A 17,353-nucleotide genomic window follows, 5' to 3' on the forward strand; every position below is an offset into this window, starting at 1 on the left:
CAAAGTAAAGAAGTTTCTCTTTGTGTCAAGACGCAATTTCCTGTGTTCCATTTTGCGCCCGTTGTCCCTTTTCCTCTCCCTGGGCACTCCTGAGAAGAGTCTGGCCCCATCCTGTAGATAGGTATCCCTAGACTCCCAGGATCATCACCTTTAAGATCGTCATGTCTGAGCATTAACCCAGCAATGCCAAGTCACCGCTAAGCCATGTCCCTCAGTGCCTCATCTACATGGCTTTTAAATTATTCCACGAAGAGCAACTCCCCCACTTTCCTGGGCAGCCTTTTTTAGTGAAGAAATTTTCCTAATATCCAATCTGAACTCCTGCTGGTGCAACTTGAGGCCACTTCCTCTTGTCTTATCCCTTCCAATTTGGGAGAAGAGACCGACACCCCTCTCGCTACAACCTCCTTTCTGGGAGTTGAAGTGTGCTATAGGGTCTCCTCTCAGCCTCCTTTTCTCAAGGCTGTAGAACCCCAGTTCCCTCAGCCACTCCTCCCAAGACTTGTGCTCCAAACCCCTCACCAGCTTGCTCAGCTCTTTAGGTCTAAAGGATTATAGACACGCAATCAATCCTTTTGTATCACTTAGCTAAGATCTCAAAGTTTAGCACCACTTATGGAGGATCTGTTGCAGCAAGGAATCTCTTGACCTCAAGATGTAACTTTGATTGTGTCCCTACTCTGAAGATCGATGACTGCTTTTGTCTCCAGCATCCTTTGCGAAACATTACTGACTTTCTCAGTACTGTTCCTGGTCCCAAAGCAACATTGCCCGTGTATCCTGTTCCACCAAGATAAGTGGGTTGTGTGGACAGCGCGTGACGGACAAGCGAATGGGTCCATGCAACCCTGGTGTGAACACAGAGGAACATGTGGTTGCTATGGTTAGCTGAAAGCTAGACAGGAGACGTCATGGCAACTATAAAAGCGACAAGAGTCAGACTCACAGCGGAATTCCCCCACCAAGAGAAGATGGACTGGGACCTGCGAGATGTCACTGGATCTACAGTGGTGACTATCCTTTGCGTTAAAGTTCTCTCTGCTGACTTGCATTCTTTCCTGTTTTCCTTCTTTATTACTAAGCATCTTTACAAGTAAAGTTTTGAATTTTTCCCAACCTCTATCAGGCCTCATTTATGCCATAATCTTAAGTAATGGTATATCATAAACTGAAAATTAACACATCCATTGAAAAATCCCATGTGAAAATGAAATATTGTGGGCCAGTCTGCCGAGCTTTTCCTCAACTGCAACCAAGAGGCTGGTTTGATGGACTCTCTCCTAGCTCCTGGTTTGCTTCATTCTTACAGTCTCTGGGACTGATGGGGTGGGGAGCAAGGTTGATGAGAATGGATTTACTGTTATTAAGTGATTTTATATTTTTAATGACAAGCATCTGCCTTGTCAAATATATGACTGCTCACCTTCCTTCTTCTCTTTCTACCTCCGACTACTACATATAACCACTGTGGATGAGACCCACTGGATCCAGGAACAGAGATCAGCAGTATTTGAGTCACGGGCTGGTGTGGGACTCTAAAATTGGAACTGGGCTTCAAACCCTACTTGTGCGCTGTTTGCCCATGGAACTGTCTGCCAGGGATGTGTGGAGTGGAGGGTCGGTTTTGGGTGCCTCATATGCAGGGGTTGTGCTGACCTTGCTGCTGCTGTTGCTGGGACTTTTGCTCTAGAGGGCTCTTGTGCAAGCTGAAAGATTCAGTAAACACTGTGAGAATGGCATCAAAAGACTCCTGTGTGACCCCTGTCCTTCATCACACACTTGCCAAACCAAGCACATCCTACAACTGTCCCACAACACCTCACATGCAGATGATGGACTGCCCAACTACCTTCATGTGTAAATAACAGCCTTCTAGAACCACTCCACCATGCTTTGCATGCAAATGAGGGGACACCAAAAGCATAAAAGGTAGCCAAAGAGACTTAAGAGGTGAGCTTGGAGCTCCAGTCATCTCTGACAGCCTGAGTAGAAAGACCAACAAGACTTCACTGGATCCACTTGAGGTGACTACACATTTCCCTTCCTTTTCCCTTTCTGTTTCCTTTGTGAGTACTCAAATTGTTGTTCAATAAATAGTTTTGGTGAGTTTTCAACATCTGGTCTTGTTTGGGCCTCCCTTTAGGTGACTGAAACTTTACAGGAATGGTGGCCACAGGGCCACAGAGTGCCAGTGGCACACCAGCCAGACATGGAGGCCCCTAGTGCCGACAGCCTTTGGCTACCATGTTCCCAGCCTTCCCCCAAAGCACCCCTGCAGCCAACCCCCTAGCCCCACCACCCCAGACACTTCTGGCTGGAGCAGGAGCCGGGCAAGGGGAAGCGTGGCAAGAACCCCCCTGTGGCCACAGTGAGGGGCCAGAGCTGGACACAGCATTCGAGGTGGGACCTCGCAACTGCTTGGTACCAGGGGATCAGCACCGCCCCAGTCCTGCTGGCCACACTACTCCTGAGACAGGCCAGGATGCTCTTGGCCGCCTGGGCACGCTGCTGGCTCATCTTCAGCGGGCTGTCCACCAGCACCCCCAGCTCCTTTGGCTCCGAGCAGCTCTCCAACCACTCTTCCCACGGCCTGTGGCGTTCGTGGCCTCGGTGGGACCCAAGTGCAGGACCTGGCACTCGGCCTTGGTAAACCTCACATCATTGGCCACGGCCCAGCCAGCCAGCCCAGCCAGATCCCTCTCACGAGCCTTCCTGCCCTCCAGCAGATCAACACTCCTTCCCAACTCGGAGTCCTCGGCATACTTACTGATTACACACTTACATCATCTACTGATTGATGAGGAGCATAATTTGAAGCTGGTAAGAGCTCAGACTTGGTAGAAAGCCAAAGGTAAGAGTATCAGTTGCTTTCACAAAGTGGAGGTAAATCAGGTGCTGCACGCACATAAAAAAACCCTACGTTTGACTTCAGAGTGCAATGCAGAGACTTACCCAAAGACCCTAAATTCAAGCTGTTTGCACACTTGTCACCCAGTCACTAATTATCGGGTAGGGCCTTAGCTGCATACGAGAGAAGTTAGATGCATGTTTAGACCAGACTATTAGATCATTTTCTCCTCTTACCCTTCACCTATAATCATAATCTAAGGTAGAGATCATCTTGTATGCATAGCACCTGCTGTCGCCTGTAACAGAAAGCTTAGAAAGCTGGTGGGCATTTTTCCGTAATAAGTTTCAATGGTGTGTGTCTTCTTCAAAAGATTTGTATGTATGTGGAGATTGTGGATTTAATAAAATAGTTTATTCCAGTTACTTTTACAAATCCTGTCGTTCCACGTGCTTGTACTGAGTTGTTTCCCGAGTTAAAAATTGGTTTATAGGAGCCCTTTTTGTTTGTCCTTTGTATTTTTTAACAACAAAAGTTTTGTAATTGCTTAGAACAAGACAAAGACAAAAAACACAAATAAAAATTCTTGGAGAACACTGTAAAAAGCAACGTACTACATGAACACCACTTTAACATTTGTGCTGGGATCAGTGTCTACAGGAGATCAACTACCCTCTTTGCTTCTTCAGCTTCAGGTTTTGGAGTCAATGCTAAGAAATGCTTCCAAGGGAATAAAAAGGAGTGTTCGTATTTCTAATTCCAGAGTTAAAAAAACCAACAACAACAATATCAAGTCTATCAATCTTTACAGCTTTCATTCAGTTTTATAAAAAAATAAAGTATTCTTATATATCCGTAAATATAATACAGACGCTAAAACATATACTCAGAGTTCTGCTTCAGTAACATCCTCATCAGGGCAACAATAGTATTCCACAAAACAGATCTGTCCATCTTCATTCCTAATCATATACTGCAGTGAAAGAAATCCTTGAGCATCTGTTCGAATGGACACTTTACAAGATAAAGCCAGTGCTTTTGTAGATGGTTTAAGTAAAGAAATCTTGTACCTGCAGGAGGAAAAAAAAAAAAAAAGTAAGCTGAAAAAAATACACTGTGCAGAGAGGAGCTGCCCAGGGAGGTTTTGAGTATCTCCAGAAAAGGAGACTCCACAACTCGCCTGGATGCATTCCTGTCCAACCTCCTCTAGGTGAACCTGCTTTGGCAGGGGAGTTGGACTAGACGATCTCCAAAGATTCCTTCCAACCCCTACCATTCTGTGATTCTGTGAAGCATTACTCCCAATTAAAGCACAGAATAGCTAAAAACCTATTAGCAATGTGCTAATTTTATCTTTTCTTGGTAACAACATTGGATAGACATTGTTACCACATAACTTTTGATCAAAGACACAGACTTTTACGAGACAGGAAGTTATTTCCCCGCCCCCACTGACCACATCAATGTCAGAGTAATGCAAAAACAGTTTTAAGCTTTCCAGCAAGAACACATCAGCTGCCAGAGAGGGCACTGATCACGGACTTCCTAACCTGTTCGTCTGGGTCTGGTTACAGTGGAATGCTTCCATCAAATCAGAGTCCCGAGGGTAGTCCAGATGCGCACTTCCTGCATTTCCAAAAGTGGATAACCTGGAAGACAAAAGGCACTGTCTCAAAATACCTGATCACAGCTCTCCAAAAACTTGTCTGAATCAGTTATCTTGCAAATGTCAATGGCTGTTTCACAAAACACTATCGGATTTTTTTTGGCTTTATTTAATTAAAAAATGCTAAACTGTCTGCATCAGTGTCACATTTACCGGGTTGTCAATATATGTGTTAGTCTGTTAATTAGATTACATATGGTGATTTGCTCTACTCATTACAAGTTTTATCGAAATAAAGCAATATTCTAAAATAGCTCCCTGCCTTCACCCTAAAAAATTCCAGTCTTTACCAAGGGAGGTACCAAGCATGGTACCTCCAGTCCTTAGCAAGCATGAATATTTGAGTTGAAAGCATAGTTTCCAGTACCTGAAATAGGGTTTATCTGGAGACATGGTAATCTGCAGAACTTCACTGGTCATATCCAGTTCGGCAAATGCTTCTCGTAGCCCTTCCGACTGCAGGATAATTTTATTAACAACCTTTGTACTGCAGAAATCAAAGTCTAATAACTGATCGGGTTCTTGAGTGTTAATTTTACACACTGTCACTACTCCTCCTTCTTCCAAGAACAGCATCAAGGGGTAACCATAACCACGGTAACACATCCTAAGGGCCGTTGTTGTTCCTGAAAAAGAGAATGAAATGTACTTTCTTCTGAAACCTAGCTCACCCATCTGTTCACTTTAGAAAATTCATGCTTTACTAGCATACGGGGCAGAGATCAATTTGATTTAACACGTTTGGTTCAGCCCCCAGTATGCTAATTTAGCACGCTTAGTGCAGCCTTAGTGCATAGGACGCCCTATGAAGTGCTAATGGTTATGCAGCAAAATTAAATTACTTATATGTAGACACCACTTCGAATCCAATTCATGTCATATACCAAATGGGCACAGCAGCTGTGACAATGAAGATGGATACACTACAAACAGTTTAATGGAACTGGAAAATCCTCCAGAGTCCTGAGGCTCTCTCTGGTTCACACTGCCTTTCTTTACTACTGTTGTTACTTGTGCAACCCAAACTGACGTTAACGCAGCTTAGCCTGCATTGTGGTCACATCCTCTTGCTAGGTAATCATAACCCGAATGACTGATCTCCCAAAACCAGAGTGCTGTTTAGTACAGCTGATTTAGGTCCTTAGGTCAGAGTCACAAAGGAAAGGAGGACACACAGCAGGGGAAGGTGGAATTCAACATGCAGCTGCAATGGTAGAACTGCCCCAAAAACCTGTTGTGGTATCACTCTACTTCACATAAGTACAGAGCGCACCACGTAGCACCCATACAGTCATAGGGTGTATACAAAATAACTTGCAGTTATTTTTTGCTTGTGAAAATACTTTTGAACAACCACCAAATAAAAAAAAAAACCTCATAGGAAATAAATTTCTAAGACCTGGTTTTTTTTTTGTTTAAACAAATGGGCTCAGGTAATTCAGTATCTGTATACATACTTGCGAAGGCAGCTTCTCACACCCTTCTGTCACTGAAAAGACTACAAACAGGATCAATAACACAGTCTACTTTATTTTTGTAGCTCACACACTTGATAAGCAAGACCTAAAGTGCTCTTACAACACCTGAAGTACTACCGATCCAGCCACAGATTTCTTGTGAGACCTTAGGTAAGTATCACTCCTCAGTACCTTATCTGCAAGCTGGAGATAATATTCACAAGACAGGTGCAGGTGTAGCCTGATGAAGGGAATGAACAGAACGTGCCAGATAAAAGCACTGGAAGCAGGAGCACAGTGAACTGATGGTGCTGCCTGGAACCTCTGCAGACTTCTTCAAGCCCAGTAAATCTGCACCAGCACATATGAGGAGAGGCTGAGGGAACTGGGCATGTTTAGTTTGGAGAAGAGGAGGCTGAGGGGAGACCTCATTGCCCTCTACAACTACCTGAAAGGAGGTTGTAGAGAGGCAGGTGTTGGCCTCTTCTCCCAAAGGACGAATGACAAGACCAGAGGAAATGGTCTGAAGTTGCGGCAAGGGAGATTTAGATTAGATATTAGAATTACTTTACTGAGAGAGTGGTCAGGCACTGGAACAGCCTGCCCAGGGAGGTGGTGGAGTCACCATCCCTGGAGGTATTTAAGAAACGTGTAGATATGGCTCTTCAGGGCATGCTCTAGTGCCCAAGGTTATTGGTTTATGGTGAGGTGTTCAGTGTGGGGTTTAGTTGGTGGGTGCAGTGTTTTTGGTGGGCGTTTGGTGTGGTGTGGTTTTTTGGTTTTTTGGTTTTTTGGGTTTTTTTTGTTTTGTTTTTTTTTGTGGTTGGACTTGATCTCAGAGGTCCCTTCCAACCACTAAGATTCTGTGATTCTGTGATTTCCTAATCCACACACTCCAGGTACCTGGAGGTTCCTGGGTTGCACAAGCCACAGAAACATGCTGACTTCTGCTACAGTTCACAGCAATTAGTCAGCTTGTGTCCCCTGCAAGCCCAGTGTGGATCCCCTGTGGCCCTAAGATATAGTGACAGATCTCATGATTTTTTAGCTGAAAGCGACAACTCTGGTAAGAGGCTGCCCCAGCTTGGCCAAACAGTGGTCTTTTCACCTGATGCTATGTGCAGCCTGCCTCGCTGGCCACTAAAAGCACGTGACACCATGAAGCACTGTCCCTAGTAGAAGGAACCTTAGCGCTCTCTACATCTACACTGACTACCCTGAATGGGCTGCAGAGGAACTATTCTGCCAGCTGTGCCCAGGTTGTCCCCTTAAGTGAAGGGCACTTGGGAAAAAATGAGCATTTATGTGATGTGGATGATCTGGGCCCTGGACTGAAAACAGATCGATGGGAAAGGCATGTGTCAATCCTAGGACACAGCACTGGCCTCAGTCAGAACTCCAGCCCCAACATCACACCACTTGCCAGAGATGCCTCAACAAATTACTTGATATGTTTTCTTACCAGGACTACAGAAACTGTTTGAGATCCTTAGCCCCAAACCAGAGCAAGGATACAAGCTGGGGTTGCTCATTGGATCTCATGTCACAAAAGGGTCCTCTCCCAAAACAAGTGGTTCTTTTATGCCTTACACCCACCCAGGAAACATTATCCTCACAGGAAGACTCTTCTGTTTCTCAGATACCCCAATAGTGTCACCCAGACATAAGCCTTTATTCCATCTTCCAAACTGAATCAGCTTCTTTTAGCCTCTGCTGCTGCAGCGGTCCCTGACACCCTGGTGAGGCTCACATCCATCAGCCCCTTTCTTCTCTCTATCAACTGTTACCACAGCACACGCTTGCATTAGCTTCAGTAAACAGGATGGATCCTGCTTAACAGTGACAGCTGCCATGCTCAGAAGGTGTTAAGGGGAGGAAGTCACAAGTTTTGCCAAGACTGGAAATGTCCCTATAGTTACGCAGAGGTTTCATTATGTGATTACACCTGATACGCACACACTGTCAAGGCAAACATGCACCATACCTGGCAAAGAACCGGTACCAAAAATGGTCAAGCAGTCAAGAAGAACTGACAAACTGATCCGGAACGTCACTGATTCCTCTTGAACAGCAAATTCCTGAAAAATTTCTGCCTGTAAGAGAAAGAAAAGAGATTAAGAGGGGAGTTTCTGCAATTATTTTACAGTTTACACTTATGTCCTCAAATTCAGTGCTTCTAGTTTCAGAGATCGGCACAATACAAAGTGATTTCTTCATGTAATAATATCCATTAAACAAAAAAGAGGTCTTCACCCTCACAACTGAAACAAAGTGGCATGGCATAAGCATGAAAACCTAAACACTTGTCTTTTATAGTTTAAAAACAAGCCACATATGTTAAAGCCTAAAACTGCCTGCTTCTAGAGCTGAATCATTCAGGGAACTATACAATTTAAGTGTCACCCTTTTCCAGAAACAACACTTACTTACTTATCATCACTTGGAGCATAAATAAACATTCCAAATCATAAAAAGTATGTAAGAACAGAACTGATCAGAATAGCAATTTCAGCACATTGAAATATGTGCTGAAACATGCCTTTCAGTAGTCTGATGTGGGTAAACTACTCTGTGGGGTGAACTACCCTGTTTGCCACTGGGCATGAGCTGCTTTTGGGGTAACTGCAGAAATAGAGTATCTCAGAAACAAAGCTGGGTGATGTGAGCTGCTTCTGAAAAAGTAATTATATATTTTAATTGGCATCCAAAAGGGCAAACTGCACAGCACGACCAGCCAGTCAAAACAGGGGACAGTCACACTGCATTCAGCATTGGTGCAGCCTCACCTTGGGCACTGTGCGCATTTAACAAAAATGTGAAGGGATGTGAATAGGACCAGAGGAGGGTAACAAAGCTGGTGAGAGGGCTGAAAGGAATGTCCTGTGAGGAGAGTCTGAGGACTTCGGGCTTGTATAGTTTGGAGAAAAGGAGGCCGAGGGGCGGCCTCATTTCTCTCTACAGCTTCCTGAGGAGGGGACCTGGGGAAGGAGGTGCTGAGCTCTTCTCCCCGGTACTCAGGGACGGGTGGGAATGGTTCAGAGCCACACCAGAGGACATTGAGACCGGACACCAGGAAGCACTTCTTTACCAAGAAGGTAAGGCCCCCACCTGGATGAAGGCATTGGCCTGGATGCATTTGGCGTCCTCCACCGTCACCCGAAGGCCGTTGGCGGTGGCGAAGCAAGTGGCGTGGTCCTGGAAGTGAACGGCCCTGAGGAGGCTGGAGAGATGTCGGGCGTTGTCCAGGCTGGCGGACAGCACGTAGGGCTGCCCGCTGGCGGGCGGCGGAGCGGAGAGCGGCATGGCGACCTCCCCCGCCGCTTCCGGGAAGGGGCCGGAAGCCAAGGCGGCCGGAAGTGCGGCCGGCCGGAAGTGGGGGCGGCCGAAAGTGCTAGCGACTGCGGGCACGGCGTGGTGCGGGCAAGATGGCGGCGGCCAAGAGGAAGCCTGAGGGCCCGGCGGGGCGGCCGAGGAAGCGAGCCAAGAGGGCCCCGAGCGCGGTCGAGCCGGATGCCAAGCCGGGCCCGGAGGGAGCGGCCCCGGGGGAGTACAGCATCCCGCCGCCGGTCTCACAGGTAGCTCCCAGCACCGCTGCCCAGGGCGGAGCGGGCCGCGCCGCGCCGGGTGTCCTCGCTCGGCTCCCTGTCCGCGCCCTGCCTTCACCCGTGGGAAGGGCACCGTGTCTCCCTGCCCGGGCCGGGCGTCCGGGGGTATTGTGCCTCCGTGCGTTGGGGTAGCGGGACACGTGGTGTCTGGGGGAACCCCGCTGCTAAGCCAGGGTAGAGAGGCTTATTCGTATTTTTTTTTTTTTAATATATAATTTATGTCCAAATTGAAGTAACACGGGATGGTGTGTTATTTCTATGAATACAGCGCCGAGCATTAGTCTGGTTAACATAAATTAATTGTATCAGCTTGATCTCTGAAGTATCTTATAGAGTTGTTATGTACACAGGATATGTGGGAATTACGCCCGTTTCATTCAGGAATCATCCTGATGAGGCTTCGAGAACTGCCTTATAGTTTGCTTAAAACAAAAAGTAGCTCGTTGAACTCAGATTTCATGAGCTGAAGTGAGTGCTGAGGCTGTAGGTCTGCTCATTCTGCAGGAAAGGAGTGTTGCCTTTTGCAAGTAACGCATACGACTTTTTTAACACGTGTTTTGTACAAGTGAAGGGGCTTAACGTAGGAACATACTGGAGCAGGAGACAAAAATGTGTGCCCCCGTGGTCTGTCAGGGGATTCAGCGTTCTTACTGAGAGTGGTTCTGTGCAGATGGGTAGATAATGTTAACAACAGATGTTCTTCTGTGTTTTTTTGTAATTACAGTGCAAACATAGTTTGCTGTGTTGTAGTTTTAAAGCTATAAACTTCATGCTAATGTTTTCTGTTTGTATTTTTTTTTCCAGGGTAAATGGAAAAACAAGGAGCGAGTGCTTATATTCTCTTCTCGTGGAATTAATTTCAGAACAAGGCACCTAATGCAGGACTTAAGGACATTGATGCCTCACTCTAAAGCAGGTATGGTCAGGCATTGTCCCTAGCTTATATTTTCAGAATAGCTTTAAAGCAAGAACTTCTAACGGCATGTTCATTTTAAAAATGTGGTACCTAACTGTTTTGATGAAACTTTTATTCTAAACAAACACCAGATCCCTCTTGATCAAACAAAAACAGTGACTGTCACTGTATCTTAATAATTTTCTGGGAAATTACTCCTGTAGGCTTTTGCTGCTGTATTTATTGCATAATTTGGCTGAAACAACTTTATAGTTATTCTTTCATTTATCATCACTGAAATTTTTTCAGAAGTACTGACTGTTAAAAGAATGTTCTGTGTGAATTTGGTTTCCCAGCCTTCTAACTGTTGTTCTTGTCTTCCAGATACTAAAATGGACCGTAAAGACCAGTTGTTTGTAATTAATGAGGTAATCCAGGCTTTAGCTAGTGGTATTTTTTAATTTTGTTTGGAAATTCAATGTGCAGAAGAAAAGAGCAACAAAGTTCAAGGGGAGTTGTATAACTTCACAGATGAAAATTATTGATAGTCAAAAAGTGCTCGTTAAAACAGAAAATTGGTTTTTGATTAATAAAACTACACCAAAAATCGTAATTAAACATGGACTTTTGTCATGAAGAAAAAAAACTGAATGTGCCTCTCCATATAGGTGAAAGGTGTATTACAGTTTATACTTGAAGGAAGTAGGGAACAAATATGCAGCCAGGGCAAACAGTGGCAGAACATCAGTGGTTCTGCAACTACAACCTGGTGTCACAGCTCCTGCTCTAATGTTTATATCCTGGAGAGCTTATCAGATTGCTTGTAGCTTTAGTGAAGTTAATACTCCTGGTAATAAATAAAGGAGACAATTCAGCAAAACAAGTGATTCAACTTAAGTTCGGGGATTGGTAGGTGTAATCTATTAAAACAAGACCTTTGCTTTTGAACTTGTGTTTCGGAGAGGGGAAGAGACTAGAAATTAATGTGGAATGGTTTTGAAAATTTGTTCAGGGTTTTGTAAACTGCTAACTTGGCGTGTCTTCTTTAGGTATGTGAAATGAAAAACTGCAATAAATGCATCTTTTTTGAAGCCAAAAAGAAACAGGATCTCTATATGTGGTAAGGGAATGTTGTACACTCTTACATTTCTATGTCTAGCTGGGGATGCTTCTCTTCTATGTAAAGTTTCTTAGTGTAATAGTGAAGATGCATGAAATTGTGTTGGTTAGTTAAATTTGTATTAATTTTGCACTTCTCCATGTAGTGCAAATTTACAATGCATCACCAGCTTTTGTAGATTGTCTACAGAAGTGTTTTACAAAATCATTTAGAAAGCAAGTATATATGTGTGTTAAAGGAATCAATGCTATAAAAGCACCTGCAATTACTTCAGTACAGAAATGACTGGTTGGAGTGTACTGCAGAAATACAGCATATTTTCTGGCTGCTGTTAATATTTTTCTTTTCTCTTTTCCCCACTACCTGTCCTCTGCAGGCTTTCAAATACACCACAGGGACCATCAGCTAAATTCTTAGTGCAGAATGGTAAGTTGGTTGACATTATTCTGTTTGGACTTAGGCTTTCTTGTCTGTATGGTTTTCTGTAAGTAGTAAAATGATCTTTTTAAAAAAATCACTGTAGTTCACACACTGGCTGAATTGAAGATGACGGGAAACTGCCTGAGGGGCTCACGGCCCCTTTTGTCTTTTGATCCAGTAAGTATAAGTTTTATTTCATTGATTATGCTTTTGTTTTCTTTACATGACTACTGCATTTAGCTTTGTATGTAACATTACATTTTTTCCTTTGCAGACATTCGACAAGGAGCCACACTATGCCCTGCTAAAAGAATTGTTTATTCAGGTCAGTCTGTAGTTCTGCTGTCTAGTTTTTCTTGCTCATTGGAAATGTTTTTTGGCAACATATTGAAAAATCTCAGAGTTTTTTTAAAGTAGTAGTTTTGCGCTTCTGTACGTGATAAAATGTCTTCAAAATATTAGGGTCATGTGCTTAAAAATCAGCAAGACATTTGGTTTTAGGTTTTGAGTCCTGAAATGTAACCTGGGATTGGGATTTTAGTAAATTAGCATGAAATAAAAGTGTACCATTTGTGTTTGGTATCTTACAACTACAGGTATTTAGAAATACTGTCTTTTTTTTCCAGATATTTAGTACACCACAGTATCACCCCAAAAGCCAGCCTTTTGTAGATCACGTTTTCACCTTCACCATTACAGATGAGAGGATCTGGTTTCGGAATTACCAGGTTAGTGGTTTCTTCTAGCTCTTCAAAAGGAGCTCTGCAGAGTGAATTTTGTATCAAATCCATTAATTACAACAAAGTGAGAAGAATTGTTATTATTAGAATATGCCAAAAGCTAGTGCTTGAATGAAGTAATTTCAGTGATGGGCCAGGACTGCTGTGGTTTAACCCCAGTCGGCAGAGAGGACCATGGAACTGCTTGCTCACTCCCCCTGGTTGGCATTGAGGAGAGAATCAGAAAAGTGGGAAAACTCGTGGGTTGTGAGGAAGACAGTTTAGTAGGTAGAGCAAAAGCCACGCACACAAGCAAAGCAAACCAAGGAATTCATTTACTGCTCCTCATCGGCAGGCAGGTGTTCAGCCATCCCCAGGAGAGCAGGGCTCCATCACCCATAATGGTGGCTTGGGAAGACAAACGCCACCACTCCAAACGTCCCCTTCCTTCTTCTTCCCATAGCTTCATATGCTGAGCATGATGTCACGTGGTATGGAACATCCCTTTAGTCAGTTGGGGTCAGTTGTCCCAGCTGTGCCCCCCCAGTCCCAGCCTGCTTGCTGGTGGGATGGTGTGAGGAGCCAAAAAGGCCTTGACTTAAAATGACGTCCCTTTTCCCATGTCTCTGAAGAGAGCTGGTTTAAGTTCTGTGTCCTTCAACTAACGCTCTGTTAGTTGTGATTCTGTGATGGTTGTCTTGGTAGCAGGAAGTAGTAGCCAGAGCCTAAGCTTAACCCATCTTTTAACCTTACTTGGTGCTTTGGCCCGCACTGTGTTGGAGCTTGCTTTCTGAAGGAGGGATTCACAGATACCTGTTACCCCTCTACACGCTTGCTTGAATGCAAAATAACTGTGTTATATATAGAACTGTGTCTGTACAAGTGTGGCTGATCAGCTGCGGTGGCATCGTATCTCAGATTTAAATTCAGTCGCGTATCACTGTATGCAAGGTGTCTGCAGGGTCATTTACTTTGATTCAGTCCACGAGAGAGTATTCTTTTTATTGCAGATAATAGAAGAAGATGCATCTCTAGTAGAAATTGGGCCTCGTTTTGTCCTCAACCTCATAAAAATCTTCCAAGGTAGCTTTGGAGGAGCAACTCTGTATGAAAATCCCCATTACCGGTCCCCGAATATGGTAAGCAGCTTTGTCTTTGTCTTCTCTTCCATTTAGCAATTCATTTGAAAATTAGTCTTGCAAGTTGCCTGCGCAGGAGACCCATGGTATCATTTAGGTTGGAAAAGACCCTTGGGATCATCGAGTCCAACCATCTACCCTACTCTACAAAGTTCTCCCCTACACCATATCCCCCAACACCACATCTAAACGGCTCTTAAACTCATCCAAGGATGGTGACTCAACCACCTCCCTGGGGAGCCTGTTCCAGTGTCTGACCACTCTTTCTGTGAAGAATTTTTTCCTAATGTCCAGTCTAAACCTACCCTGTTGCAGCTTGAATCCATTCCCTCTTGTTCTCCTTGGGACCCTTTGTAGAAAAGAGTGCCCTAATTGATCATGATTGGAGGACAGAGCTATTGTGTAAAAATGGAGAGAATGCAAAAATCATGTCCCTGAAAACATGGCATTACACTGAAGATTAAGCAGAGAAGTTTTAATACCTGATTTCTTCCAGCATGCTTATTTGAAATCTGATGTAATTTAAATTCTTATTCTTACAGCATCGGCGGCTAATAAGATTGTCAGTGGCGGCTAAGTTTAGAGAGAAACAGCAAGTGAAAGAAGTCCAAAAGATTAAGAAAAAAGGGAGTAAGGTGCTTATTGGAGAAGATCCCACTGAAGTAGTCTTTGAAACTCCAGCTGAAGAAAAGCCAGTGGAAATACAGCTCGTGAAACCAGAATCAAAGCCAATTGTTAAAGATAAAAAGAAGCCACGCAAAATTCAGAGGAAGAAGCAAAAAAAGCTTTTCAGAACTGAAGCATCAGCGTAAATGTTACAAGTGAAGAAGCTAAGCAGACTCCAAAATCATGTTAGTCTGGTATAGGCATACCTAGCTATATTTCATAGCTATGTTCACATCATATTGTATATACTTGTTTTTACAAGCAAAACTAACTGGACTGCATTTTTAAGTAAACAAAATACCATTTTCTTTATTGCAATTGAGTTTGCACTCTTTTATTGTGTTCCTGTCTTTGAGATGATTCTAGGTTCTGAAGAACAACATGGCAGCAGGAAGGGTGGATAAGATACTAAATATTTCTGCTTTCGAGAATTGGTCTTTTATACTTGAATACCTCTGGGAGACAACTCACTGTAACATGTACAAGGAATACAAATAACTGAATAGTCATTGGTGCTCATGATTAACTGGAATTCAAAAGTCTAACAGCGGTAGAAAATCCTTTAAAAACTTTTATTTTTCTAGGTATTCTCTTCTGGGGAGTGGTGATTTTTTCCTTCCTGGGGAATGCAAAGGGTTATGGCCCCTTAATTGTTGTTTTTTATTTATAGTAAAAAAGCTGCTGCTTTTGCCTGTGGTAGCTCCTGTACCTAACCCTGCTCCTGAAATGTAGCTAACTTCGTTCTTCCACTGACTCCAGACCCATTTCCCTGTTCATTCCCTCAGCCTCCCTGTGTTTCAAGGTCTTCCTTGTGCCCTGTTCCTGTTCGGTTCCTCTGCTGGTTGGCGCCTTGTTGCTGAACCGTTGGCACAAGAGAACACTGATCTGTTAAGTATTAAATTTTATCTCAGCTGGTAGGGCAAGAGAAATCCAGTGTTACCTCTGTAACAAGGTAGCCTTTGTGCTATCTGGTTGGAAAGAAGCACTGGTGAAAAGAAGCATCTGCTCCATTCATGTAGTCGAATATGTAGAATCACAGAGTATCCTGAGTTGAAAGGGACCTGTGATGATCATCAAGTCCAGCTCCCTGCTCCTTGCAGGACCACCTGAACCTAAACCATATCGCTTAAAAGAGCATTGTCCAGATGCTCCTTGAACTCTGGAAGGCTTAGGGCCATGATCGCTTCCCCAGGGAGGCTGTTCCAGGGACCAGCCACCCTTTCACTTTATAACCTCCTCATGTCCAACCCAAACTTTCCCCGCCACAGCTCCATTCCATTTCCTTATGTCCTGTCACAGCTCCCCAGAGAGAGATCAGCACCTCCCACTCTGCTGTTCCCTGTGGAGGAGGGTGCAGATTGCCATGAGGGTACCCCTTGGCCTCCTCCAAGCTGAACAAACCAACTGGCCTCAGCTGCTCCTCATAAGTCTTGCCCTCGAGGCCTTTAACCACTGTGCTCACATTTCTCTGGACACACTCAAATAGTTTTATGTCCTTACATTGGGGCACCCAAAACCACACATGCAACTCAAGGTGGGGCCAGTCCAGCATGGGACAGTCACCCAGACAGCTCTGCTGTGCTGGGTGCTCCCCATGACACGGTGGCCTTTGGGCAACAAGGGCACGCTGTTGACTCATAGTCAGCTTGCCATCAACCCAAAACCTTGGATCACAGAATCACAGAATATTCATGGTTGGAAGGGACCTCTGAGATCAAGTCCAACCACAAAACAACAAACAAACAAAAAACATCAAAAAACATACCACACACAGACACAACCCAACAATCTCAGGCACCAGAGCATGCCCTGAAGTGCCATGTCTACACATTTCTTAAATCCCTCCAGGGATGGCGACTCCACCACCTCCCTGGGCAGGCTGTTCCAGTGATTGACCACTCTCTCAGTAGAGTAATTCTTCCTAATATCTAATCTAAACCTCCCCTGCTGCAACTTCAGACCATTTCCTCTGGTCCTGTCATTATTCCCTTGGGAGAAGAGGCCAACCCCCACCTCTCTACACCCTCCTTTCAGGTAGCTGTAGAGGGCAATGAGGTCTCCAAACTAAACATGCCCAGTTCCCTCAGCCTCTCCTCATAGGACTTGTTCTTCAGACCCCTCACCAGCTTGCTGGCTCTCCTCTGGACACGCTCCAGCAGGTCCATGCCCTTCTTGAAGTGAGGGGCCCAGAGAACACAGTACTCCAGGTGAGGCCTCACCAGTGCCCGGTACAGAGGCACCACCACTGCCCTGCTCCTGCCGGCCATGCTATTCCTGATCCCGTTGTCGCCAGCGCCGCAGCCAAGGCGGGCTCGGGCCTGCGGGGCAGAGCAGCGGCCTCCCGCCGCCCTCCTTCCCCGGGCCGGGCCTGCCCCGCCCGCCACCCGCCTGGCTCCTCCCGGCGCGGGGCGGGGGCGGCCCGGGCGCCTCATGGCTGCGCCGCCGGCCCCGCCTCCCACCGCTGCCTTGACCGGGCCGCCGGCCGGCCGGCGTTTTTCTCCAGGCGGAGCCACCGTCCCGCCGCCATGAAGTGTCACTACGAGGTGCTGGGGGTGAAGCGCGACGCCGCCGAGGAGGAGCTGAAGCGGGCCTACCGCCGCCTGGCGCTGCGCTGGCACCCGGGTACGGCCAACGCGACGCCCGCCCTCCGCGGGCCCGGCCCGGCCGCAGGCCTGAGGAGAGGGCCCGGCCTGCCTCCACCCTGCCGGGCCCCGCATGCCGGGGGAGAAGCGCCTTTTCCTCACAGCCGGCCGCGGTCGGTGCTCTGCCGGCGGCGGCGCTGGGGACCCCCGGGTCAGCGGCGGGGGGCCGGCCGGGG

At 45.7% G+C, this 17,353-nt stretch overlaps 3 protein-coding genes across 4 annotated transcripts in view; 2 read left to right on the plus strand and 1 right to left on the minus strand.

The window, feature by feature from the left end:
- Positions 1-3,247: 3,247 nt before the first annotated feature.
- RAD1 (RAD1 checkpoint DNA exonuclease) lies at positions 3,248-9,318 on the minus strand. Its single transcript, XM_014953991.1, has 5 exons — positions 9,080-9,318; positions 7,956-8,064; positions 4,882-5,140; positions 4,399-4,497; positions 3,248-3,918 (listed from the first exon to the last, which is right to left on the minus strand). The coding sequence occupies exons 1-5, from the start codon at positions 9,272-9,274 to the stop codon at positions 3,735-3,737; spliced, it is 846 nt and encodes a 281-aa protein (XP_014809477.1). The 5' UTR covers positions 9,275-9,318; the 3' UTR covers positions 3,248-3,734.
- A 31-nt stretch (positions 9,319-9,349) lies between these two features.
- On the plus strand, positions 9,350-14,853 carry BRIX1 (BRX1, biogenesis of ribosomes). Its single transcript, XM_014953990.1, has 10 exons — positions 9,350-9,546; positions 10,381-10,492; positions 10,856-10,899; positions 11,521-11,591; positions 11,968-12,017; positions 12,115-12,188; positions 12,286-12,336; positions 12,638-12,739; positions 13,741-13,869; positions 14,412-14,853. The coding sequence occupies exons 1-10, from the start codon at positions 9,397-9,399 to the stop codon at positions 14,679-14,681; spliced, it is 1,053 nt and encodes a 350-aa protein (XP_014809476.1). The 5' UTR covers positions 9,350-9,396; the 3' UTR covers positions 14,682-14,853.
- A 2,096-nt stretch (positions 14,854-16,949) lies between these two features.
- DNAJC21 (DnaJ heat shock protein family (Hsp40) member C21) overlaps positions 16,950-17,353 on the plus strand; it is a 13,143-nt gene continuing 12,739 nt past the window's right edge. For both annotated transcript variants that reach the window (XM_014953979.1, XM_014953980.1), the window contains exon 1: positions 16,950-17,157. In XM_014953979.1, coding sequence (XP_014809465.1) covers positions 17,061-17,157 — 97 coding nt within the window. In that variant the 5' untranslated portion in view covers positions 16,950-17,060. The remainder of the gene's footprint in view (positions 17,158-17,353) is intronic.

The sequence above is a fragment of the Calidris pugnax genome, unplaced genomic scaffold (genome assembly GCF_001431845.1).
Source record: "Calidris pugnax isolate Ruff unplaced genomic scaffold, ASM143184v1 scaffold178, whole genome shotgun sequence".
NCBI lineage: Eukaryota > Metazoa > Chordata > Aves > Charadriiformes > Scolopacidae > Calidris > Calidris pugnax.

Bases quoted from the DNA above. Each gene is read 5' to 3' on its own strand.
- BRIX1 (XM_014953990.1), top strand. From the start codon at position 9,397: ATGGCGGCGGCCAAGAGGAAGCCTGAGGGCCCGGCGGGGCGGCCGAGG. The intron at 12,018-12,114 runs GTAAGTTGGTTG...AAATCACTGTAG, and splicing joins TAAATTCTTAGTGCAGAATG to TTCACACACTGGCTGAATTG. The intron at 13,870-14,411 runs GTAAGCAGCTTT...TTATTCTTACAG, and splicing joins ATTACCGGTCCCCGAATATG to CATCGGCGGCTAATAAGATT.
- RAD1 (XM_014953991.1), bottom strand. From the start codon at position 9,274: ATGCCGCTCTCCGCTCCGCCGCCCGCCAGCGGGCAGCCCTACGTGCTG. The intron at 8,065-9,079 runs GTGGGGGCCTTA...TTTCTCTTACAG, and splicing joins AGGCCAATGCCTTCATCCAG to GCAGAAATTTTTCAGGAATT. The intron at 4,498-4,881 runs GTACTGGAAACT...TTTGTCTTCCAG, and splicing joins CCAGATAAACCCTATTTCAG to GTTATCCACTTTTGGAAATG.